This window comes from Aquarana catesbeiana, linkage group LG01, assembly GCF_042186555.1.
Source record: "Aquarana catesbeiana isolate 2022-GZ linkage group LG01, ASM4218655v1, whole genome shotgun sequence".
Taxonomy (NCBI): Eukaryota; Metazoa; Chordata; class Amphibia; order Anura; family Ranidae; genus Aquarana; species Aquarana catesbeiana.
Genome location: NC_133324.1, coordinates 768,374,660 through 768,402,202, shown reverse-complemented (window position 1 = coordinate 768,402,202; position 27,543 = coordinate 768,374,660). Strand labels below are relative to the sequence as shown.

Below are 27,543 nucleotides of genomic sequence, written 5' to 3'. Positions count from 1 at the left end.
GCAGGCATTAACAACGTTCTATCATAATCATTTCTTGCACAAAGAGACCGATCCCTGCCTGCACAAATTCTTCCTTTTAATGAAGCCTTTAAAGAAAGCCAATCTTTGCTTTTGAAAATACTGGTTTCCTGGCTTTCGCACTGACCCACTAGCTTTCATAATTTGAGTCACTGACCCAGAAGAATACAGATAAAAACTTGACTTCTCCTCAAAAGTTCCTGATTTGCAAACGTATTTCAAATTAGAAACTCAAACTACTAAAGCCAGCAGTCAGTAAAACAGGCAGGCAGCTAGCATTCTGGAAATTGGTAAGCAATGGCAAAACCCATATTTTTCTTGACAGATTTATTTTACGGTGCTTGCGCTCATGCTTCCTGCAGCATTTTTACACTACAATCTTTTTTTTTTGTAAAACTTTTTGGATGATATTTTCATACAATGATAGGCCATGCAACACTGAAAACATTGTGCAGTGCAACAGTGATTAGTAGCGAAAGGCTGTAAGTTTTCTACTCAAAATGTTTGATTGTAAAATCCGTATGCCTGCCATGGAGAGAATTACACAGAACTGCACAATCACACCACACAAGTAGAGTCTGCTTCAATCTAACGAGACACAATACAGCCTAATAATCACAGTCACACTTAAAGTGATTGTAAAGTCTCGTTTTTTTAAAACAAACATGTTATACTTACCTTCTATGTGCAGTTGGATTTGCACAGAGCAGCCTGGATCCTCTTCTCGGGTCCCTCTTTGCTGCTCCTGACCCCTTCCTCCTGTCGAGTGCCCCCACAGCAAGCAGCTTGCTATGGAGGCACCCAAGCTGAGCTGCAGCTCCATGTGTCCAATCAGACACAGAGCTGCCATTTGGCCCCGCTCCCTCTCTCCACTGATTGGCTGACTTTGACTGTCAGCCGCGGGAGCGAATGGCGCCGCTGCTCTGTCTCAGACAATCAGGAGGGAGAGTTTCAGACATCGCTGGACGGAGAGGGACCTCAGGTAAGTATTAGGGGGTGCTGGAGCGGCTGCTACACACAGGTTTTTTTTTTTTAATCTTAATGCATGAAGATAAAAAACCTTCTGCCTTAACAACTTCTTTAACTTCACCCAAATTCTGTGACTGGAGTGGGCCCTAAATATAGGAGGCTGTACAATCCCAAAGTAACGTCTTCCTATGTTCACAGACTGGCACATAAGGTTTTAAATATTGCATGCTTGGCATTGTACTTGTTTCTGTCAGCTAAGAGAACCATTGCCCAGGCCTGGAAAATATCTACGGTCTTGTTCCAGGGAGTGAAAAACCGCAAATGGCCCTAATGATTAACAAACAGATGTTTAGTATTTTAAAGGACCTCCACTCCAAGTTTCTCAAAATTTGGGAACCTTGGATTAAGTATTCTTTCCCCTCATTACATTCGGCTAGCATTGGCCGTCTATGACTGACGATTGAGGTGTTCCCTAGTCCATGTCCCCACCCCTCTTCTCCCCCTCCTCATCTACCTTCCCTTCTCTTTACTTTCTCTCTTACTCTTGGGGCCTCCAACCCCTTTTTTTCCCCTCTTTATTTTGGGTTACACTAAAGCCTGGTACACACCATCAGTGATTTTTAAATCATTCCAGTGGGCTGAAAGGAAAAGACCGAAGAGCTCCAGAGGCGATCCTGTGCTAACAATCCGATAATAGTACAGCGATCTCTCCTGCTGTGCTATAGTGTTCGGACAGGGGGACGGCCCCCCTGCCAGAACACACCGTCTCAGCCATTGGCTGAGAGCACTGATCAGCAGACCTTTTTTGGTCATTCCCCTTCGACAGAAGGTGGACGTTCTGCCGGCTTCCGTCAAACCAGCTGCCATACACCATGGGCCGAATTTCAGCCGGTCTCTATTAAACCGGCCCATACCCCCCGATATTCAGCCCATGTGTACGGGGCTTAAGGATAGGAAGCCTACTCTCTGGCATCCATAGACCTACATTATGGGCATTCTACTTGGTCTTCTCATTCAATGTATTTTGTATTCTGGCCTATGTTCTGTGTTCTGGCCTTATTTGACAACTTACTATGGTTGGGATGTTTCTTTTCTTAGCACCCGCATGTGCAAAATTGGTGCTCATTTTGTTATGTTTTGAAAACCCAATAAAAATGATTGAATCAGAAAGTAGATATTGCATACTAGCCAATATATCCTATACCGACTTTATATAATGTGTTCCAGTGTGCAGTAAATCGGTCGCATTATGTTGCGCCATGCTGTGCATGAAAATGCACTACCAGCAGACTAGTGTGACTGAAGCCTTCAGACTTGGAGTACATGTAACCCTATGAACTTCAGCCCACCATCAAGGAGCAGCCACAACGGCCTACGTAACTGCTACTGGGCCCACAACAGAGAAATTTGACTTAAATATATATAAAAGTCAGCTGTGGTGAAAACTACAAATTTTTACAAAGCAAATGTGAAACATTGTAATGACACTGTGTGCCAAAGAGTGCTACGACATCCAGAACAGAGGTCAGATAACCTTTTGCAAAATGTTGTTAGACATTTAGGAGGCCTTTTCCCCGATAGTGTAATGAGATGTGTGTGGGTGTGTAAGAAGAGTTGCTGCTTTTAACTGCCAAGTATGCTTTTGTGGTTGCTGTGATCAGATGATGTCTGAAAGGTTCAAAATTTCATGCGTCCTGCTTTCTAAAAAAGGTGTCTACAGGTTAAAGGTGCTTTGTCTAATCACCAAGGGTTCCACGTGCTGCTTTAGATGCTCGAGATGTTCTAAAATGTTCTTCTTTGTGATGATCCCCAAGACAATCCTGAAACAGATCATGTTATGCTAATAACTGAGTTTGAACTACAAATGGAAAAAACAAAAAGAATGAAGCAACATAAAATAATGACAGTGTTATGGGCCAAAGAATGAAATGAGGGTGACAAAACATGCCACAAAAGGTATCACTGATCTGAAAGAGTTAAAAGTAGGTCATGTGATATTCGCCAAAGAAAGAAAAAAAAAAGTAATTACTACAAAATGAAAGATTTTCTGAGGTGCGCTGATAAAATTGTTATCTGTAGCAAGCAAGTATCCCCACAGTGGGACTGATTTAGCAAACAGATAAAAGTGCCAGTGCTGCCCACAGCTGTCACATGTCCACTTTAAAAACTAAATGTGAAATAATCTGATTGGTTGCTCAACATGGCAGAACTCTTTTCTTGATTCTATAAATCTGTCCCACTGAGATACATATATTGGTAACAGAGTAAGGGGAAAAAAAAGCAACATAATGGCTAACTGGCACACAAGAAATAAAGAGATTGCTATAGGTTTTATGGTTATGGTCATTTCTGAAAAAGCTTTGATCTGATTCTCTGTTAGTGACATGTAGTTTACTAAAAATGCCAATTAAAGCACAAGAACCGTCATGGACATGGGATGAACAATTGAGAAGTCACAATTCTGAAGCTTGCAAGGAAAAGAAACAAGTAAATGATTCTTCATGAAAAGTTTTGTGACTGTGCCTAGCAAAATATACAATGTTAGTCAATTGCTTAACAGCTTAGAACTGTCCCTATTTTATTACCAGTCTCTGACAATGAAGAGGGACCCTGTCTGTAAAAAAAACCTAATAATAGAAAAAAAAATAGCAATGCAAAATATGGAGATATCTAGAAAGGACAATTTGATGTGTGCCTGCAGTGACATGTAACATGTTACACTGGGCCCTATAGCAGGCACCTGCACACTCTTTTCAGTTTGCTTCTACAACACTCTGGGAGCCCTAAAACACAAAGCACTCTATTATACAAAGTCCCACCAGACCTCAAAAGACTAAGGTTTGATTTGGCATAAAACCCAAACAAGTTCTGGTTGGAATTTGCAAAACAGTGTGTTTTTTGGAGCACTCTGGGAATAAACTGGGTGCAGTAAGCTGGAAGTATAGTTTGGGGGACTTTCACGAGGTATGATGCATTTATTTATTTTTCTGTCCATATAATAGGCTGTTCTTTTTAAGAAACATGGCCTGCAATTTCCCAGAGCTGTGTTTTCATGCTGCTGTGCTGTGAAGAAACTGCACCCAGCCACAACTAGATGGCGCTATTTTAAGATGGGAGACTTGCTCTGAATTGAACAGAACAAATAGTTCATCTTCCAGGAGCAGCTTAGGCACAGCAAAAATCAACCTTTTGCCAAAGGAACTTTATTTCCTAATGTATACTGGTGTCTTAATGGATTAATCAAAACATTTGTTTGCCTGCAGATGGTTTATATAAATGCAGAAAAATATTCATGATGATATCAGCAAGCAGATTTAGTCACACAAAACACGAGCAAGCAGGAAATGGCTGAGCAGCACATTATTAGTAATGGGCTCACACATGATTAAATACAGTCCAGTGTTAATTCAGTGTAGTTTATGGCATCTGGTCAAGTTCTGCTTGTATCAAATAAGAGGAAAATGTTACATGAAGATTATCATTTACATTACATAAACATTATAACCATAAAACAAGTCCTGAAATCACATCCAGCTACACACAGACCATTCAGATTGAAAGAATGATTCAAATGCAACAGGTTTTTAAACACAAACTAAAACAAAACCATGTATAAAATAAAAGCCAAATCACATTGGTATCCTTAAAAAAAAATCAACAATCATAAAATACATTAACATTGCATTGTGAGGAAGGTGATAGGAGCAGCGTTAAATTAACTGCAGCTTTAGTAGCGACAGCGAAGGCTGCCTGTGGAATATGCTAGATTTAAACTTGATCTCCCTACCAGTGTTTCCTGTCCACGTTCACCCACCTTGCAGAAGTCACCTCTGCTTTTACCGCATTCCCAAGAATTTAAAAATCAATGGTTTCAAAGCACTCCCAGTGTCCAAGACAGGTCTGCGTGGCAATTTAGGCATGAGGAGTTCTCATCATTGAAGTCCCTGAGAAATCAATGGTTTAATGCTTCAGCATCTATCAAAAACTGGAGTGTCAGTGTTTTGTAAGTGACCCTTTGAAGCACACCTGCCATGTGATGGTAAAACTAAAGTAAGACTGTTCTATATAGTAATTGCCACCTTCTGCTGCATCTTAGGCCCCTTTCACACGGGCTCCTCTGACCAGGGGATTCCACTTGCTCAGAGGGGGGGGGGGGGGGGGGGGATCACTCCAGTGATCCCCGCTGAGCAGGTGGATGACAGGATCGTGTCCGCTCCGCTGTGAAGAACGGACACAGTCCCGCTCTTCTCTATTGGAAAATCGGATGGAAATGGACCGCCTGACTGTTTCGATATGATCCGCCAAACGTATGGAAAATAGGAACACCATCCGTTGTTTTTTTGCGGACATAATCGGATGTGTCTGTTGACACCCGTCGCTCCATAGGAGCGACTGGTGGGTCCTATCAGTTCCACCAGAAAAACTGACAGGCGTACCTGATCAGTGAGTCTGTGTGAAAGGGCCCTAAGGGCTGGATTTACACATGTGCGGTGCGAATTCAAGCTCCGTTTTCTCTGCGAAGAGAAAAAGCAGCTGTTCAGCGATTCCTCTCCGTTGTATCTGCAGATCAGCTGAGAAGGGAGAGAGGGGAGGTGTAGTGAGGAGGGAGAGAAAGCCTGTTCACAACGGAACGCTGCGAATCAGATGTGTCCCATAGAAGATTATGTGCCTGCAATTCGCACCGCAATGCCCAGAAAACGCACACTTGTTTGGGCAATGCAAAGTGCGAATGCAACGCACATATGTGAACCAGTCTCATTCAAATGAGCAGATTTTAAAATGGCCTGCAAATTGGATGCAGTGTAAGCCGCATCCAATGGTTGTAGGTTAATTGTATCCTGTCTAAATTGTCCCTAGTGTACGTATGAATGCGAGTTAGGGACCTTAGAGTGTAAGCTCGTTGAGGGACTGATGTGAAGGTAAAATGTATATGTAAAGCGCTGCGTAAATTGATGGAGCTATAGAAGTACCTGAATTAAATTTAAAAAGTAAAAAATATAGTGAATGCAGGGTCCTGGGTTTAGTAACACTTTAACTTAAAGGGAGTCTGTCAGTATACAACCCGTAAGAGCTGCAACCACTGACTAGATTTCAAAGATCTAGTTCTGAGGTGATCCTTGTGACCATGGTGAGGTCTGACAAACCCAAATCTGTGTGAAGTGGGACTCAACAACATGCCATCGCTAGTTTCCACAGAATTCAAAAGTCAGTAACAAATCAGGCAGATTAGAACCTGCTGTCACTTGGATTGTCATGTGTGCTGGAACATCTAAGTGCAGGGTAATTCTTAGTGACTTATCAAGCTGTGAAGCCAACATCAGAACTTTTAAAAGAACCATAAGCTTCTGAATTTCTCTCCTGATAATATTCATTTCACTGCATGAAATTAAATCTAACTGCTTACCGACCAGCTGCCGCAGTTATACTGGGGCAGTTTGGCTAGGCTGGGCAAATCGCTTACTTTGGTCCCTTTAATAGCTATAGCAGGCGCCCACTGTATGTCGCTGGAGCCGATGCGCATGGCCGCCGGCAACCCGCGATCGCTCCACATAGAGCCAGAACAGGGATCTGTCAATGTAAACAAACAGATCCCCGCTCTGACAGGGGAGTTGAGAGAGATAGTCTGTTCCTAGTGATCAGGAACAGCAATCTCTGTTCTCCCTGTCAGTACACTCCCCAGTAAGAAATACCTCCCTAGGGAACACTTAACCCCTTCATCACCCCCTAGTGTTAACCCTTTCCCTGCCAGTGCCATTTATACAGGAGTCAGTGGCTATTTTTAGCTCTGATCACTGTATTAATGTCACTGGTCCCAAAAAAGTGTCAAAAGTGTCCGATTTGCCTGCCGCAATGTCGCAGTCTTGCTAAAAATCGCTGATCACCGCCATTACTAGTAAAAAAAAAAAAATAATAATAAAAAAATGCCATAAATATATCCCCTATTTTATAGACACTATAACTTTTGTGCAAGCCAATCAATATACGCTTATTGCAATTTTTTTTACCAAAAAATACGTAGAAGAATACATATTGGCCTAAACTGCTGAAAAAAAATGTTAACTTTTTTTTTTTGGATATCCATCTCTAGCAAAAAGTAAAAAAAAAAAATGTTTATTTTTTTTTCAAAAATTATCGCTCTTTTTTTTTTTTTATAGCGCAAAAAATAAAAAACGAAGAGGTGATAAAATATCACCAAAACCTTCCAGGGCTGAAGTTGGTAATATCCCTATATGACGAATGGAGCTTTACATACTGTATCTGCTCTTTACTTCACTGCCTGGTGTTTAAATATGTGCAGTAATCTGTCCTGTAGAATACAGATTCCTAACTCTGTGAGCATTCTACAGCTGAACTGTATAAATAAAGCTGCCCTATGACGGTCCACTGATGTAAACCTCTGCTGTGTCAATTTCAACAAATCATTCATTACTACATCATTAACATATTACATTTCAGCCTCATTTTACATCAACACTGCCCCAATCATCCACCACACAAAACAATAGTTTTAAGTGGAGGCCTTCTTCACACTGGAAAAGGTTTCCACATTTAATCTTATATGGATCTTATTTAAAGGGAACGTATAGTGGTTTTATATATACTTTTTCTATTATGGTTAGGACTAAAAATGACAGGGAAATAGGAAATATTGCTTATTAATAAATGTGTATTTTGCTTATTTTCAGACTGAAACTAAAATTTTTTTCAGTTTCTCTATACCAGCACTTGAAAAAAGCCCATTTACAAAGTTCAATAGTTCAAGCTGAAATTGAACGTTACACATAACCAATGAGACAAAGCAATGACATACCCTCCATCTGTACAGCTCTGTCTGAGGGATCAATGAGAGTCTGAAAATAAACAATTACTGCTGTACTGTCTCCTTAGCTAATCCAGTGTTCTTGGAATGCTATGTATTAGAGCTGCACAAATCTGACCAAAATGAGAATTAGGTTTGTTTTTTTTGCTAAGAACAAAGATCTATCACGATTCTGGCGGCAGCGTAACATCTTTCACATTATACAAAAAATTGGGCTAACTTTACTGTTTAGTTGTTTATTAATTCATTAAAGTGTGTTTTTTCCAAAAAAAGTGCGTTTCAAAGACTGCTGCGCAAATACAGTGCGACAAAAAAAAAATTTTAACAACCGCCATTTTATTCTCTAGGGTCTCTGCTAATAAATTATTATATATATATATATATTTGGGGGTTCTAAGTAATTTTCTAGCAAAAAATTCTGATTTTAACATGTAACCACCAAGTGTCAGAAAAAGTTTTAGTCTTTAATTGGTTAAACTTCCCTCATTTACAGACTGAATTTCATTCCTTTGATCTAAAAGGACTACGTGTTACAATGTATCTCTTAGAAGATACACACTGTACAATTTTTGTTGTTCAATTTCCTTTAATTTTACCTTCAACTATGTAGTGTGCCTGCCTGATTGCATACACATTGAAAGGGTTTAGGTTTGACCTCATATGATATGATTTTGGTAAATCTAAAGGAAAAAAAATCTAAAGAGAATTGTATAGCGTGTATCCAGCTTAAGCGATGTTGTCATAATCTTGGCAGACTGCCTGGATTTTATTTTATTTTTTTTTTAGACAGTTTTCAGCTGTTAGAGAACTCTGCGTAGAAATCGGGAAAATGCTTTGTTAAGATCGCTTGGGGGCAAGAATCGTGATCTGATTCTTTAACGAACAATCATGCAGCTCTGCTACCTATACATAAAATATTAGTTTAAAGAAATATAAAACCTTAGAAAAGTGACCCAAAACCATTATAGGTTTCCTTTAAATAGTCCCTTATGTTTTCAGTTTTCATATACTATCTGAAAACATTTCACACAAGGGGTACAAAATAGAAAAGTAGATTAACTGCCTAGAAGTAATACATCAACACATTAGTAAGTAAAATAAATAGGGTAACTCACCCATTGTGAGTGACAAGGCACTGTCTAAGTCCCAGCTTGCGGAATATATCCACTACTATCTCCATTGGTGTATGGTCAGTTACTGTAAAGGGACTCATGTCCAGGATGGTGCGGAGTTTCAGGGGGCGAGGGCTTTCTGCAGGCAGGGATGGCGTGTGTTGGGCAAAGCATACCCGGGAGCTTCCAACAATGCCTTCCTGCTTTTTTCTTGCATTTTCTAACAATGGGAAGCAAAATATTCTTGTTAGTCACAGACACTCCTGCGGGTCTTCAACATAAACCTGTCAGGACAGAAATATTTGACCTGATTTATGTGTTATAGACTATAGAACCTGCTATAGTTTGGGAATAACACTTAATTTTGGACTGCAAATCTTGGTGTGAGTCTCCGATTTTCACACTCAAACCTCATTAGGATACAAATAAGGGAGCAACCATTGCTGGCTTTTAGTTTGTCGATGATGCGAGTCTAGGGATGTCATCCTCATTCTGGATTAATAACTTGGTAAATTCTCTGACAAGGAACCCACATGTACCTCAGCAAGTAATGAAGAACTACAACAATATATATGGAGCTTGCACCTTCAAAAAAACAAGCCACCAGGGTCAACTACCACACTTTTGTCCTGACAAGTTCCTCTAAAGCATATCTAAACTCCAAAACAAAAATGTTTTATATATAACTTCTTACCAGTTCCTAGATTTTGTCTGTTTCGTTTTTTTTCCAGGCCTTTATTGGAAACCTCTTTGGGTAGCTTTGCTTCCTTCACCATTGTGTATATGAAAAAAGCCATGGTTGCCATTCGGAGCTTTAACCCTTCTCACCATCTCTCAGCAGCACTTAGGTGGGTCTTAAGGGTGGGGGTGGGATGGACTTCCCTATCTTGTGATCACAGTGATTGGGAGCCCTGTCTGTGACAGCTGTCACTGTGCTGGGAGAGCACCCTCAGCACAGAAACCTTGGTCCTCATGGACACATATGTGCAGCGCATGGGCGTTTAAGCCCATCTGCCCTGCTGCAGCACATACATATTATATGTTCCACAGGAGATTAAAGAGTCTGCCCCTGTCAACTACATGAGGGATGATGGGATTAATAGTTTAAACAGGATGAAGTTTTTTTGCAACCTCTTCAGCTTACAAGAAGTGACAACTACATTGCATTTATGGCTATATCAGATATTTTCTGTACTTGAAGTAGATATTCTTAGCCTAAAATTAATGCAGCTAGCACATCCAAGGACTGGTAAGTTGCAATATATTACATTTTTGTTCTTCAGTTTAGTAATGCTTTCAGAAAATGTATCTTTATAGGGATAGTATAGTCTTTAAATGTTTTTTTTTTTAATTAAACAAAATAACCCTGACATAAATAAACATAGTATGTGTTAATGTTTTTTATTGACTTTATTTTCAAAACTAGTTTGCAAGCTTTATATGTACAAAATGTGCAGTCATAATTATCCATTAAAATTACAGGCTCCTGGGTTTTACTAGAAAATCCTCCTTAAAAAGTGATTGTAAAGGTTATGTTTTTTAATTAAAAAAAAAAAAAAAAAAAAAACTGTCACGCTTACCTGCTCTGTGCAAGGGTTTTTTTTTGCACAGAGCGGTCCCGATACTCCTTTTCAGGGGTCCCCTGGCAGCGCTCCTGGCTCCTCTTCATCAAGTGCCCCCAAGGAGATGCATTCCATAGGGACACCTGTGCGGGAGCACTCCCAAGTCCTGCTGCTGCATCCATTGACACAGACAGCAGGACTCGGCCCCGCCCCCGGCATCACTGAATTTGACTGACAGCAGCGGGAGCCAATGGCTCCTGCTGCTATCAATCTATCCAATGAGGACCCAAGACAGTGGCTGGAGCTGCTGGGCTCGTGCCCCTCACTGGAACGAATAGGTTCAGGTAAGAAAAAGGGGGGCAGCTGCAGCACAGAAGGTTTTTTACTTTAATGCATTAAGGTGAAAAACCACAAGACTTTACTCCTTTAACTGACATTTTTGCTGCGGAATCTCGCCGGAGCTTATCCTCTGAGTGCAGTTGCAGCAACTCTCAGAATTGACTGTGGGCTAGGATCAGTGGGCTTCCTACTCCCCCCGTCCCTCTTTTCCTTCTTCCCCTTACAAAACCCTTGGCTGTGCAGCGACAATGTGCATTGAAGCCTAAAAGTGCACCAAGTCAGTACAAAAAAAAAGATCTGCAGCTTTGAAGTTAAATTATTGTGGGAGCAAAAGAAGTTCTACAGCTTAAATGTAGTTACCCAAAATCAAACAACTGGTTTATAAAGAAACCTTAACAGAATTAGGAAATTATCTTTCTTACCTATAGCTAGTGTTAAATCTCTTCTCAGAGCAAAACCGACCAGCCGTTGGGACTCCTTTGACATTATGACAGGAAAGCCATTGAAGCTGGTTTCATTGATCAGGCTTTCTATATCATCTACAGTCATATTATCTTGAGTGAGAACTGCCAGAGGTGGGTCACTCCTCCTTGGCCTCATCACATCACGTGCCAGTGTAGTATGTGTGAATTCTTCCTTTGCATCCAAGAAAGGATAGCCATTCAATCGTATGTGAGACTCATAGATGCCTTCCCGTCCAAAAGCATCTCCAACCCACTTACTGGTCATTACAGCCGCCATTAGTGGTACAATGTACTCCAAACCTCCTGTGAGCTCAAAGACTATAACAACGAGGGACACAGTCATTCGAGTTACTCCACCTGTAACAAATACAAACCATAATATAGTAGTGCAGTATGTAGTAATATATTTATTAAAGACCATCTAAGTCTCATCCCCTACAATTTATTTTCTACCAGCAAGACTTTAGTGTTCTTTCCTTTAAAATTCACCTGGGACAGAGATTTGTATGACACTGACGAACATAATCACTAATTGTCTTCATTTATCTGTCGGGGACATTAGAGCTAAAATCACCAAGAGATTTTTCCAATCTGTACTCAAAGCCATGAAATATCAGTCCCATGCAAAAGGAAGAATCTCACTATTCCTTTTTCAAAAAGTAGGGAAACCTGGAGTTGCACTTGACTTACTGCAGATATCTCAAGTGACTAAGTGCTGGACCTGGAACTAGGATTCAGGGGTCTCGCTGATGAGTGCAGGGCCTGGAATTCAGGTGAAGATCTCAACTGAGTGCCAAACCTGAAACACGGATGCAGAGATTTCACCGACATGCTTTATTGTTTTTAAACACGGATGCAGAGATTTCACCGACATGCTTTATTGTTTTTTTTTTTGCCTTCCTCTGGATCACCTGTGGGTATTGGTTTGTATTTATGGAGGTTTTGTTTTTTTATGTGCGCTTTTTTTTTTTGTTCCCCTATGTTGAACTGGATGGTCTTTTTTCAACCAGATTAACTATGTAACTGACCGAGTGCTAGACATGGAAAAAACGGTGGCCAGAGGTCCCATGGAAAGCCATTTGTAGAGATCACCAGCTCATGAGATGCTCAGTAGTGAGCAATATATTAGTCACAAGTAGACAGGTGAAATGTTTTGGGGTTTAGATTCGCATCTTCTTCAGGCAGTGAGAAATTCTGAACACTCCAGCATCCACTGAATAGAAGCACATAACAATATGAGAATTACCTACTCCTAAAGCCGACCAAAGGTGGATCGAAAATTCCGGCTGAACCAGACAAATTTTGAACCATTGATGGGCAGATCTACCGATGGACATTAGTGCAACCAGCCTGTTGGGTTTTTTTCTTGTGATCACTTCCAGCGGCTACAGCCGCCAGCAGTGATCATTGTATTCTGACAGCGGGGAAAGCTCCCGATGTTAGAATACAATAGCGCAGCAGGAGGGATTCCCCCATCAACACAGTCATTGATAATAAGGTAATCAAGCAATTTTCTTTCCTTCGTCCCATGATAGAAGGAAAGAAAATTGCATATTCTATGGCCATCCTAACACTGACTACCCCCATCTCCAGAGTATATAAACAATGAAAGTGATTGTGAACCTGTGTGTTTTTTTTTTTTTTTAAATAACAAACATGTCATACTTACCTCCACTGTGCAGCTCGTTTTGCACATAGTGGCCCCGAACATCCTCTTCTGGGGTCCCTCGGCGGCTCTTGCGGCTCCTCCTCCCATCAGATGACCCCCTAGGAGAAGCGCTCTCTTGGGGGGTTACATAGGATGCATTAAGGTGAAAAAACGCAAGGGTTTACAACCCCTTTATGTACTAAAAGAAATGACCATAACAACTGAACAAACATACCCACCATTTTTTAGACAAGAGATCTTTTTTTTTTTGCTTATTAGCTTGTCAGATGTGTTGCCCCCAACTTCCCCCTTTTCTTGAATTATTTAGAATAATTATAATAGAATTGTAATTTTCGAGCAAAAAAAAAAAAAATTAAAAAAAAAGAAGATTTTAATAAGTTTGAAAAAGCACCCTGGTCCTTAAGTGGTTAAGTAAGATCTAGTATGGCGTGCGAAGTAAATACATTCTATTTATGTTCATTTTTTTTTGTAAAGCATTTGTCTAGGTCCCAGAAATGAACCATGTCCCAAGTATGTTGAAATATCAGAGAGAGTTTTGTAATATAAGGTGTGACGTGTAAGCATTGATCAAAGTGTTGCAGCATTATAGTCAGTGCTTGGCCCCTAACTTCCCCCTTTTCTTGAATTATTTAGTGATTTATCAAATGTAATCTTGGCAAATTTGTTAGAATTGACTAAATATGACTTATCGCTATAATGACCTCTCGTGCTATTTTTTAACATAGCTTACTAATCTCCATCTTGGCCAGTGTATGTGTGGAGGTTTCTTTCCTTTCTACTATACCTCTGCTCACGTGTAATCCAGCCTTTTTGATTTTTTTTTTTTTGGCAGAAACAGGGTCCCTGCAGGTTGCTTAACCATAACTTTGTGCTAGTGGCAATAGTCATCACTTTGCAGGCCTTTATGATCAGCTGAGCTGGTGCTGTTTCTGATGCACATGTGTACACAATGAGAACATTGGCTGCTTCTGGTATTAGGATTTCTCTTTTTTTGGGCATTTTTTTTTACATACTGTGAAGACGGGGGTAGGTTCTTGTTAAGGGTGGGGCTTTTTCCATTGTTCTGTGCTACTATTTAATGGATTCTAGAACAGTCAGCATTTGTCTGAAGGAGCTGGTATAAGCTCTGAAAACACTGCACTTTTTGATTTGCTGCCAATAAATTGATCAAAACTGAGCATATGATGTTCTGGTGATTTCTACGATTCTGGTGAATATACATACACAACATGGATTTTGGAGAAAGTCCATTCATTGCGAGTCACTACAACACTCACCCAGAAGAGGTCATGAAGCAGTTTGGATTGCACTATAGTCTCTTCAACATTGTTAGACCATATATACAAGCAGAGATCTCAGTGTTGGTCCTGGAAGATCGGTGCAGAGATCTCATTGACTGAAAGCTGGACCTGGGACTCTTTTACAGAGATCTCATTGATGAATGCAGGACTCAGAACTCCAGATGCAGAGATCTCAACATAGCATATAACATAAGCATTAGAGATGAGCTTGGGCATCATCCTCCAAACTATTTCTAGCCAAACTTACACTTTGTTCTATTATCTGGACCAATTGTCTGTGGGATGTCATTCCCTGCCCTGCAGCACATGTAAACAAAGGGGTGAGAAGCTGGTAAAGCCATTGCCCCAATGGCAGTGACTAAATATGGGCGCATGTCCATACTAGGGCACCGATGTTACCAGCATCCTGCCCAGTGGTTTATACGTGCTGCAGGGCAAAGAATGACACAGCCCACAGCTGACTGGACTAGAAAGGAACACTTAGTGGAAGTTTGGATAAAGTCAAGTTTGGAGAATGCCCAAGCTCATTTCCAATATGCATCACAAACTTACCCAAACAAGCAGCAGCCCCAACCATAGCATACAACCCTGGGGTGATGCAGTCTGCGCCTACTTCACACCACTGCTTGAATATGAACCAGTCATGGTGGTAATAAGCCAGCTGCTCGACAGCAATACCCACAATCCTTCCTGCTATGGCACCAATTGCCATGCTAGGGATAAATAGGCCTGATGGAACCTGCAATAGGAAAACATACAAGTAAAATCTGATTCAGAGTATTTAAAAGGAAAAAAAATATATACCAAACCACAAACTAACAAGAGCCCTTTAATAGAAAGGCTGGAGAACGAACAAATAAAAGATCACTTGCTTTAAACACCCTCCTTACATAAACTCTAGGGTGGAAAAGGTCTGCTTAAACTGTCCGTACTGGCTTTCAGATATGGAACAGTCAAGAAATACCTGAGGTTAACTAGTGACTCAGAACTTTGTTACCTTAATGCCAAATGTGAAGACTGTCATGATGATTTTGAACACAAGCGCCAAGCACAGTTGCCACATAGCAGAGTAAACTCCATTACCAGCAGGCCGGTCCGGAATATCATCCACGATCTTGCTAGCATTCATATCATTTTTATAATCACAAAGTGTAGAGGATTCCAATGGTCCACAATCCGTGAAGAGCTCTTTAATCAGTTGGCTAGTATTGAAGCGAGTGTAGGGGTTTGGGAAAGCAATGATTGCTGTAATGGCAGCCACCACAATAACCTCCAACACTGGGTACTTTCCAAACTTCGTTGTCTTCCGGCGCCGACACCAGGCAATGTTTGCACGGATGAAAAAGGCTCCCCACAGACCGCCGAACACTCCTAGAAGGATGAATGGGATCAGTTCAAATAGATACCATGGAGTGTGGTACTCTACATAAAATAGCACAAGCCGACTGTTCCCAAAGGGATTAATAGATCGCAAGATGAAAGCAGCCACCAATGCTGCAAAGAAGGACCTCCATAATGTCTTGAGAGGGAAATAGTAACTGACCTGGAGAAACAGAGATATATGAGAAAACAACATTGACAAAAAAGGGAAATTACTACCGACTCCAAATTTCCAGTAAATCTTTTTCACTTTTCTTTGAAGCTTACAGAGAATTTCAATTGCTTCTGCTACTATTTATGCAGCCAAGTTGCAAGTGTTCCACCATGACTAGCTATTCAAGCCATTAGAACTTCTAGCACTGTGGGTTAAACAGTCTGGAACAGGACAACTGTTCAGCATGGCACATACAGGTATACACTTTCATGGACTCTCTACTCAGTTGTCTAGCCAAGTATTACTTCGCAACACTGGATTAAAATGTCAGAATGCTTACTGCACACTGCTAAGATCCTTCGTGCAATGTTCCTGAAGGAGTCAACCAAATAAGGACATGCATAGTTTAACTCCTTGGGAGGACTTCTATTCTCTACCTTGGAAACTGACTAATGGGCCTACCAAACAAGTGAAATGAGCCCATATACATTATGTTTAGGATACATTAATCTAGTAATTCTTCCACAACCCTGTAAGGAAAAAGGGAAAAAAATGAATTACTAACTTCTTCCAAGCTGAACAGGACACCGCCAATAGGTGCGCCAAATGCTACAGATACACCAGCAGCTGAAGCTGCCGAAAGAACCTACAAAACAGAAAAAGTAAACGTCATTAAGTCTTCTATTAAAGCTACTGAGCACTCTCGGAAAAGATATATACTGTACATGAGAAAGGCTGGATAGAAGTCATATAAAGGAGTTTTCCAAAGTGAAACCTGAACTGGATCCTTGCTCCTGATCTTTCTATTCTAAAAAGCAAAATAAATGGTCTTGTAAAAATCTGCTTGGCAGATTTGGCCTACTAAACTGCAATAATACTCAGGGCCCATGTAAAATCTCACTGCAAATCTATAAAGTATAGCTGTGTGCTTTACATCAGTGAATTGCACTCTGCTTACCAAACCTCTCATTAGCAGAAGGAATCAAAAGGCTAGGACTAACCTTTGCTGTGGAGCATGTTGTTTGGACAGAGGAGAACTAGTCCAAAGTTCACTTTAGTGATAAAAGCAAGTTTACTTTATTTGGGTTCCGACGGGAAACATTATGTTTGTCGTAAAACTGGGAAAGACTGATCCCAAAGTGTGTAAAGAAGTCAGTGAAAGGTGGAGGGGGAAGCGTCATGGTTTGGGGGATGTTTTCAACATCAGGATTTGGGCCTCTTATACAGCTACATGGCAGAGTGAATGCAAATGTTTATCAGAACCTTCTTCGACAACATGCGGTTCCTTTCCCTACGTTCATCACTCAATCAGCCAGCAATTTTCACGCATGACAATGCCCTCTATCACACAGCGAAACTGGTAAAGCAGTTCCTTGAAGGTGAAACATGAAATAATGAAATGGCCAGCCCAGAGTCCTGATCTAAACATAATAGAAAACCTCTGGAAAATCGTTGGCGACAAAGTTATGGTCAAGAAACCCACTACAGTTTCTGTGGAAGAAACTAAAATAAGAGCGGATCAAAACCACACCAGAGAAGTGTGAGAGACTAGTGACGTCCTGTGGCTGCAGATTTGCTGAAGTCATTCAAAGCAAGGGCCCCCCCACTTTCTACTAAATGTTGATTGTTATAACCTTCAGAAATTGTATTCTCTCTCAGTGCTACAGTCATTGCTGCTCTCTAATTTTGATCATTGGGTTTTCTACAAAAATATGATTTTTTCGTCATACGTACCTGTAAAATTCTTTTTCTTTGAGTACATCCTGGGACACAGAGTTAGGCTAATATTCATTACCTGCTGGGTTATACTTCATCTCCAGGTGAATGGACACTGGTAGACCAAAGGTCTTTAGACAGGAAGTGATCCCCTATATAACTCCTCCAACACAGGAAGTACTTAATTTTTGTAGCACTGAATCCTCAAAAAGAGGGGAGGGACCTCTGTGTCCCATGATGTACTCAAAGAAAAGGTTTTTACAGGTAAGTATGACGAAAAAATCCTATTTTCTTTTTCATACATCGTGGGACACACAGTTAGGCCAATATTCATTACCTGCTGGGACATCCCAGAGCAATAGCCTTGAGGGGAGGGAGACCCCCTGCCAAACAAAAGCCATCAGACCTTATACGGCAGCCCACAGTACACTGAGGCCGAAAGCCAAATCCTCGGCTGCTTGAACATCCACTTGATAAAATTTTGTGAACGTATGCACTGAAGACCAGGTAGCAGCCTTACAAATCTGAGCCACAAATACCTGATGGCGAAAAGCCCAGGAGGTTCCTACACCCCTGGTAGAATGAGCCCTCACCCTAAAGGGAGGAGCTTTAAGTTTCAGACCATAGGCCTGAATGACCAATTGACGGACACAATTGGCAATGGAAGCTTTGGCAGCTGCCTGCCCCTTATTGGGTCCTTTTGGTAAAGCAAAAAAAGGAGTCTGATCCTCGGATCTCTGCAGATCTAGACAAATAAACCTTGACTTCCCGGACAACGTCCAAAGAATGCAGTCGTCTCTCTTCCGCCGAACGAGGCCGAGAGAAAAAAGAAGGCAAAATAATGTCCTGATTTAAATGAAAGGCCAACACCACTTTTGGCAAAAAGGATGGAATAGGTCATAACACGCCCCTGTTGTAGTGAAGGATCAAGTATGGTTCCCTGCACGAAAGGGCCGCCAACTCCGATACCATTCTAGCTGAGGTGAAGGCCATCAGGAAGGCTAGCTTGCGTGACAGCAAGTCTAATGGAATTTCCTTGATTGACTCAAATGTTTGTTTCTGTAACACAGACAGCACCAAGTTCAAGTCCCAAGGACACATAGGTGACCTAATGGGGGGAAGCAAGCGAGTTGTCCCCTGCATAAAGGTTCGGACCAGTGAATGGGAGGCTAAAGGCCTTTGGAAGAATACTGATAGGGCCAAAACCTGACCTCTGATTGTAGTCAAAGCCAAATTTGATTTCCACAGCTGACTGTAGAAAAAAGAGAATTCTCCCAATCATGTATTTCCGAGGATGCCATTTTTTGGCTTCACACCAAGCAATATAAGTCTTCCGACCTTATGATAGATCTTCTTAGTGACAGGTTTTATAGCATTCACTAGGGTAGACACCACTGGTCCCAAGATGCCACGGTCCTTTTAACACCCTGGCTTCAATAGCCATGTTGTCAAATTTAGAGACTGTAAATTGGGGTGGAATATAGGACCTTGAGACAGTAGATCGGGGCGACGTGGAAGCGTCCATGGCCCGTCTATTGTTAGTCTCACAGTCTCCGGGAACCAGGGCCTTCTGGGCCAGGCTGGTTCCACCAGAATGACTGGAACTCCCCCTCTCTGAAACCTGCACAACAAATGTGGAAGGAGAGGGATCAGAGGGAAAGCATAAACCAGGGAGTACTGGCTCCATGGAACTACCAGAGCATCTGCTCTGATCGCCAGAGGATCTCTTGTTCGGGACACAAACTGCTGTAGCTTGTTGTTGAACCTGGATGCCAGTAGGTTGGCCTCCGGCCAACCCCAACGTTGGCAAACTTCCTGGAACACCCCTGGGTGTAGGAACCATTCCCCCGGGCAGATTTGCTGGTGGCTGAGATAATCTGCCTACCAGTTTTCTACTACCAGGATATGGACCGCCGATAGGATCGACACATGTCTCTCTGCCCAGGCTAGTATGTGGTTCACCTCCTTCAGAGCTGAACGACTCCTGGTACCGCCTTGGTGGTTTATATAGGCCACTGCAGTGGCATTGTCGGACTGAACCCTGATAGGGTAGTCCTGAAGCTCCACCGTCCAGGACCGTAGGGCCAGTCGTACTGCCTGTAATTCCAGGATGTTGATGGGCAGGATCTGTTCTGTCCTTGACCATTTCCCCTGAGCTGTGAGCCCTTCTAGGATCGCTCCGCAGCCTGAGAGACTGGAATCTGTAGTCAGTACTCTGCAAGTTACCGGGAGGAAGGATCTTCCCTTTCGCAGGTTCTGATCCTGCAACCACCAGTTTAGGCTTAAGTGTGCCCGAGGAGATAAGAACATTGGATAACCCAGGGCTTGTCCTTTCCTGTTCCAAGCCAACAAGATGTCTTGTATGGAGGGTTGTCTGGTGCCCCTTATCTGATGCACCTGATCCTTCAGGACACAGATCCTTGCGGGTGGCAAGAATACTCTTGCTTGGACTGCATCTAGGATCAGACCTAAATACTTTAGACTTTGAGCTGGTCTCAAGTTTGACTTTTCACTATTTATGATCCAGCCTAAGCTTTCCAAATACCGCACTGTGCATGTTATGCTCTGTTCTGGAGCCTGTAGTGAGTGATCTCTGAGCAGGAGGTCATCTAGATACCGGAGCATCCAGATCCCTTGGGCCCTTAAAAGACCCAGTACTGGTGCTAGGACCTTTGTGAACACCCGGGGGAGCTGTAGCAAGCCCAAAGGGTAGAGCCACAAACTGAAAAGGACATTCCTCTACTGCAAATCGCAGGAACCTCAGATGAGACTGAAATATAGGTACGTGTAAATACGCGTCCTTTATATCGATGGAGGCTAGAAAGTCTCTCATCTGGATTGAGGCTACTACTAAGTGGACAGACTCCATCCGAAAGAACTGGATCAGTAGATACTTGTTCAGGGATCTTAGGTCCAAAATGGGCCTTGTGTCCCCGTTTCGTCTTTGAACCGTAAACAGGTTTGAGTAAAACCCTGTGCCTTTTTCGGATACAGGAACCTCTACAATCACTCCTTGGTGCACTAAATGATGTAGTGCCTGAAGCAATAAGTCTCTTTTTGGAGGATCTGCGGGAACGCTGGATCTTAAAAACCTCTGAGGGGGAACCTTCCACAACTCCAGCTAATCGCGGGATATAGTTGAGGTGACCCACTCGTCCTGAATTATTGTTCTCCAAATGTCTGCAAAGTGCAGCAGCCTTTCCCCCACTCGATGGAGTGGGGGCGTCCCCTTAAAAGGAGGGCTTGGTGCTGGGTTTAGACCGCCCTGTTGGCGGCGGAACTGCCTTGGCGCTGAGACATTTGAGGAAGCAGTCCCAGAGGTTTTAAACGAGGGACGCCTGGTGCTTTTCTTCACAGGAAGTAGAGAACTCTTCCCTTCGGAAATCCTTTGGATATATTTGTCCAAATGATCACCAAATAAACATTTCCCATGAAAGGGGAAACCTGCCAATAACTTTGTACAAGGAAGCTCGGCTGACCAGTTCTTAAGCCACAAAAGTCTGCGCATATGTACAGACAAGAGAGCCAAATGAGAAACCTGCTGTATTGAATCCTTTAAGGCGTCAACAGCAAAACACAGCGCTCGAGGAAAAACTGTCTTATTTTCAGGCAGATCATCCTCCTGAATAGACCTGTCAGGCGGTCTGAACTGATCCTTTACGGACTGGCAGATACCAATTGCTGCAACAGCTGGCTGAATAGCTGAACTGGCCAAAAAAAGGAATCTTTTAATAATGACTCCAATTTCTTGTCAACAGGGTCTTTTAAGCCCTGTGCGTTATCTACCGGACAAGTTAAGTTCTTGTTTAAGGAAGAGACTGCTGCATCTACGGCTGGCATGCTCCACTTCTTAAACTTCATCCATGGAAAATAAAAAGGGAAAAACTCTTAGGAGGAACAAAAATCCTGTCAGGATGTTCAGCATGCACAGCCTGTTCCAACAGAGGGTGTAAGGGGAAAGCCTGTGTGGCCTGAAGAGGCCTCAGGGATCTCAAAGAGGCTCAGTAACATCTGCAAGAGGCAACTTAAAGGCAGAACAAACCATTTAGTTACGAGTCAGGATCAAAAGCCTCTGATTGAGAGGCAGACACCAACTTGATACCTACTTGTCCAGATTGCTCGGAAGGAGAACAGTTCATCCGTGGTGATAAAGGGGTGAAGCAGCAGCGTTGACTGTAGGCACAATACCAGATAAGCGCAGCGGCTCAGATTGTCCGGAAGCCTCTGGTCCTTCAGGGGATACAACACTAGGGATATGACTAGGTTCACCAGGAACTACTAACGACATAGGTGTGCCCTTCCCAGTAGTGTTAGTCCCGATCCTCTTTTTTGAAGACATTTACTAGCCACAAAAAGAGTACCTGAGGTGTAGTATTAAAACACCTCAGAAGGGAGACCCTTTAGTAGGGCTCACCAAGCCTCTATGAAACAATCCTGCTAAGCACCTTAAGCCTGCCAAGCATCACCTGGTGACTCACGTGACCTGAGTAAGGAGAAATGAACCACTGCAAATGCCTGGTTCAGAGACTGCTCTGTGTCCCACAGCTGCCTTCTGAAAGCACCGCATGCTTGGCATTAACAGCTCAAATAAGCTGGCTGGGCGCCGGAATGTTCTGTGCGTGCATGCGCACGCAAATGCGAACGGGCATGGCTGTATTCGTGTATGTTGCGAACCTTCATGCGCAAAGATAAAGGCTACAGCGCATGTGCGGCAAAGCCGCGTGCGCCATGGGCGCCAAACTGCTTAGCCCAGCGGCGCTCTTGCGAACGCACGTGCACCTTGGCAAACCAAGACGCAATGGCACACCATTGTGCGCCCTCATACAGGTAAAGAACAGCCAGACACAAGCAAAAAAAGGTACATTTTGCCAACACCCACAGCCAGCCCAAACTCCCCCGTATGGTCACCGCACACAGGTGTCCAGCCTCTAGCTAGCTTGACTGATTGTTACAATCACCAGGAGACCCCACAATAAGTAAAGGGGTTTCAATTACCTGTCCAGGCTTAGAAACTAAGAGCCCAAACTTCACCCATCACGGCGGGTTCCTGTCACTTGAGGATCTTCAAGGACTGGATACACTTTTCATGTTTAGGGCCCACTCCCTTGGACCTGTACAGCACCCTGCAGGAATGCCTTAGCGCTGTCGTGTCCCGGATTCCACTTTGCAGAGTCCAGCGCCTGAAGGCCGCATTACAGGCAAAACCTTGCAGGATCTTGAGTCTTCTTTGCGAGGCTCAGGTACCATTTATCTAAGCTAATAAAGCCTGTGTCAAATGTATCTGATCAGTCAATCCCTTGATTAATTTAAGAACCGTTTGTGGGACTAGAGACTTGGAGCTCAGAAAGCTCAAACAACCATGCCATCCACCTTGCAGACACTGGTAAAAAAACTGAAGTACTTCCTGTATGGGAGGGGTTATATAGGGGATCACTTCCTGTCTAAAGACCTTTGGTCTACCAGTGTCCATACACCTGGAGATGAAGTATAACCCAGCAGCTAATGAATATTAGCCTAACTCTGTGTCAGATGATGTATGAAAAAGAAAAAAAGTTTTTTTTTTTTGTTGAAGTGCCTTGGTTATTTTGAAAAACACTTTTCTTTTAGCATGGAATAGCCACAACAAAATTCCATCAAATGTTGAGCAATGAAGATTACTCTATTTCTGAAAAAAATCAAGTGTTCATAAATTGTTCTCAAATTTTGATCTCCAGTTTATATGTGAGGAACACACATTCAGTGATTGCAGCAGCTGTCAGATCAGCACAGATTACCGCTTTAGTTTCATCACTTTTTTGGCAGTGCACTGTTTTTTTCATTATACATTTTCAGCCACAATATGCTGCACACATGCACCTAGGTGGGGGATACTCTAGAGACTTGGTGAATTACATTCTCTAGCATCAACACAAAACAACAATGCTGAGGACAGCAACAGAATTATTTAGAAGAGAGCAGGGTGCTCAATAACATGTTCATGTTGTCTATTTGTAAGTCCTCTATCCGGTTAGTCTGGCAAATGGACACAGCAGCAATATTTGGCTATAGGGCAGAACCTGCAAGGTCAAGGAACACCTTTAAGAGGGCTTCCGGACACCCATCAACAGAATCCTTAAAAGAGGGCACATCCTCAAAAGGGCCTGTAAGGTGTTATTTAAACACTGAATTGGCAGGATCCACTACCAGAAGAGTCAGTTTTTTCTTAAAGTGATATTAAAGCTTTGGGTTGTAAAAAAAAAAAAAAAAAAAAATCAAACAGGTTATACTTACCTGCTCTGTGTAATGCACAGAGCAGCCCTGATCATCTTCTTCTCGTGTCCCCAAACGGGGCTTCTGGCTCCTCCCCCTTGACCAGTGCCACCAGTTGCAAGTTGCTTGCTATGAGGGCACTGGTGTATGCTCGCTCCTGAGCCCTGCACTGTGTGTCCATAAGACACACAGAGCTGCGGCTCGGCCCGCCCCCTGCTCTCTCCCCATTGGCTCACAGGCTTGACAGCAGTGGGAGCCAATAGCAGAGAGAGACACAGGGAGGGAGCCAAACAAAGAGACCCAGGACAGCCGAGGCAGTACACAGGTTTTTTACCTTCATGCATAGAATGCATGAAGGTGAAAAAACCTTCAGGCTTTACAGCCAATTTAAATAACTTTTTCATAGAATAAATTTAAAAGGCATTCTAAAAGGCTTAAAGTGGATGTAAACCCTCACGTATACCCAGTGAAATGAACAGCCTCAGATGATACACAGAGATGAAACAGATCCACCTACATAAGTTTTACATGTATATCTGCAATCGTCAGTTTTATATACGGTTTAAAAAGTGCAGCTCCTGTTAGAATTTTCTCTTCCTGATTCACCTATGGATGTGGATTCTTGTAATACACTGTGAGACATCTGATTGGAGGAAAGGCACACACCCCCTCTCCACATAAGCAGAAACTTGCAGAGCTGTGCTATGAGTAGGCCAGCTCTCTGTAAATCTATTTATAGCACCCACCCTGACACAAAGTTCAGGCTGGTTTTATCTGACCGAGAACTTGTCAGAAGTGATCGTGCTGATAACAGAATGGAGCAGGAGAAAGACATGGAACTTAGTGCTTTGAAGAGAGATAAACACTGCGGATATATGTGCCCAACTCAAATTTCATGAATGGAGTTAACATCCACTTTAGGGATTTTTACCTTGCTGTTTTGTCACAGACTGCACCTGCACTGTGCATACGTACACACTCCCCTCTATTGCAGAGACCTCCTAACTTTTGAGTGGAAACCCAAACTATTGTCAGGTCCTAGATTATAAGAAAAACACCTTTCTCAGCTCAGAACTGACATTATGGAGCCCCTTCATTCTGTATTCTTGAGAACGTGTTTTCTACTACATCTTCATGGTGAGAGGACCTTGCACTGCCACAAAGGAAAGAAAAATCATCTGCAGCTTCTGCTACAAAATAATGGTTCTCAATACTTTCCTCCATAATATCTTCAAAGAAAGGAGGTTCTGCTTCTGAATCATGAACGGATCAGGGGGACATGCAGTGTTTCTGGCCCCTGGAAGCTGAAGGTTCTAGAAGTGACTGGAATAGCATCCTGCTTTTGTCATACAGACCACAGGGTGTGTGCCTAAGAGGGAGCTAGATCAGATAATGGGAGAGGTGTCATAATAGGACATTGCTCCAAGACAGGAGAACAGCTATCACTCTGAGCAGTGTTTATTGTTCCTTTACACAGGAAAAAAACAGCAATTTTAAATTGCTCGCACAGAGAAATGTTGGAGACAAAATGACTAACGCAGAATCCAGTGCACAAAGCATCTAATACAGGGAACAGTCCCCAAGGTGCACACCAATGGTAACGGATACTAGAACTGCCAGATAGCTTAATGCAGCAGTGAGTCAGATCTTGACAAAAAATGACTGTTTTAAAAACATATGCTTCTTCTCCAGAGGAAAACAGGTACATCACCTAGGGATACATTTAAAAAAAAAAAAAAAAAACTGGAATCTCACATAGTGGGTGGGGTTATACGGTGTTCTCTGCGGGAGGCTCGATCAAGTTTTTTTTTTTTTGCAGGGTCCAATCTGCTGAAGGTAGATGCAAATAGTCAAGAAATAGAAGTCCTATGCTGTAAAATTAAGATAATATATTGCTAGAATACAAATAGGTTGTTTGAATCAGTGGAACTAAGAAAAGACATCTATCCTCCTAGGATACTAGCAAAAAATAAAGGCATGCTAGTACTAGGAAGGGTTATCTCTGGGCTGGCCTACACTTTGTTTACCAGGGTCCAATCCTCATTTGGGGCGGAAGTATAACTTAAAGGTTTAGGATATCTTTGCCCCTTTGTCCCGATATTTTCATGAATATTGATTTTGACCACTCTCAGTTATTCCCATGACCCATCAATGAATTGACAGCATTTAGCAGTACATACAACTGTCAGGATTTGAGCCTAACTTGAGATGAGATGGCTGTCCTTTACATAGTCTTAAAAAAAGCTGCTCACCGCATCTATATGCAACCATTTTGTAGCTTGTACGTGTATGCCAGGCTTACCTCCCTTTTCTTCGCCTCATTTGTACTATACTTCGGAAAGAGGTAGGAGAATATATTTCCACAGCAGCAAGCAACGTGTACTAAGGGACCCTCCTTCCCTAAGCTCAGGCCTGAAGCCACAGCAAGTACCAGTGTTACTGTTTTGATCATTAAAGTCCACTTTCCCAAGTAACCTCTGATGATGAATCCACTTAAAATGGTTTTAATCTGCAAAATTGAAATAGAAATTATTTAATTAATGCCTTACAATTTCAGTACAATGCACTGCTGGAATTGCCGTGCCCATTTTTTCTAACAGATCATTACTTTAACCTTTTGCTTAACTAAAGCCAACAATACTACTCTGGATGCAGCAATAAAGATATTACATCATGGGTAATCAGCAGTGATGAAGATATTACATAGGTTTTCTCCCAAGAGCAACACAGGAAATATAAATGTTGCCTAAAAAACAAACTATAAGAGAAAGAGGGTATTGATACAAGTTACATTACCCAACTGGTTGACTTTGTTGACCACAGACAGGTCATCACTTCTTCCACTGTCACATTGGTTTGACAATATATGGCCTGACATGAGCAAGCCAGATAAATTTGTTTTACATCTCAATAGTGAACAGTGAAAAATAGTAAGGGGTTTTACAGGCACACATACATCTCTTTAATGGAAGATTACAGTTGGTATATGGCAATGTTAAATAATGGACAGTCTGATGTATCTACTATATTATTATATACACTATTATAGAAGCAGCACAACCAAAACTCACCTCTGGAATTCCTGAGCCACAGGCATAGGGGGCAAACACTTTCACCAGACAAACAGCCAAAAAAGCAAAACTCAAAGCCCAGAAGATGTACATAATGTAGTTCATTATATAAGATCCAGGCCCCTATAAAAAAAAAGCATAAAAATAGCATTTTAAGTCATTCTGTTATGCTATTTGTAGCATATGTAAACGAACAACAGGCACTTAAAGTGGTTGTAAATGTCGATCACCTATAATAAGGCTTACCTATAGGTACTGTAAATATCTCCTAAACGTGCAGAGTTAGGAGATATTTACTATATATGCAGCCAAAGTCATCAGCGCATGCACTCTGAAGGAACAGCCACCCAGGCTGTTCCTTCAGAATCCTGTGCCATAAGCGGCTACTGCCCCACGCATGCGTGGGAGTGACATCATCGCAGCTCCGGCCAGTCACACAGCCGGTGTCTGCGAACCTAGAAGGAAGACGGGTGAAGATGTAAGCGGCTTCCAGCATTGACAGCACATTGCTGAAATTCTTCGTTTTCAGGTGAGTTTCAGATAATGTGCTAGTATGCATCATACTAGCACATTATTGCTTGACCTTGCAGGTCAGGAAAAAAAAAAAAAAGGTAGGTATGGCCCACGAATGTTACCATCAGGAAGCCATTCCAGAGCGATGGCATGCAGCAGAAATGCACAGAGACAGGAGATTCAAAGCACTGAGAAAAAAAAAATTT

General features: G+C 42.2%; 1 protein-coding gene across 4 annotated transcripts in view; it reads right to left on the bottom strand.

The window, feature by feature from the left end:
- Positions 1 to 27,543, bottom strand: part of CLCN3 (chloride voltage-gated channel 3) — a 138,008-nt gene that overhangs the window by 9,823 nt on the left and 100,642 nt on the right. For 2 of the 4 annotated variants that reach the window (XM_073606300.1, XM_073606308.1), the window contains 8 exons: positions 26,825 to 26,947; positions 26,056 to 26,262; positions 16,354 to 16,434; positions 15,252 to 15,797; positions 14,807 to 14,993; positions 11,243 to 11,641; positions 8,923 to 9,139; positions 2,732 to 2,807 (listed from right to left, as the gene is read on the bottom strand). In XM_073606300.1, coding sequence (XP_073462401.1) covers positions 2,732 to 2,807; positions 8,923 to 9,139; positions 11,243 to 11,641; positions 14,807 to 14,993; positions 15,252 to 15,797; positions 16,354 to 16,434; positions 26,056 to 26,262; positions 26,825 to 26,947 — 1,836 coding nt within the window. The remainder of the gene's footprint in view (positions 1 to 2,731; positions 2,808 to 8,922; positions 9,140 to 11,242; positions 11,642 to 14,806; positions 14,994 to 15,251; positions 15,798 to 16,353; positions 16,435 to 26,055; positions 26,263 to 26,824; positions 26,948 to 27,543) is intronic. The other 2 variants (XM_073606317.1, XM_073606326.1) reach the window with 1 other exon arrangement.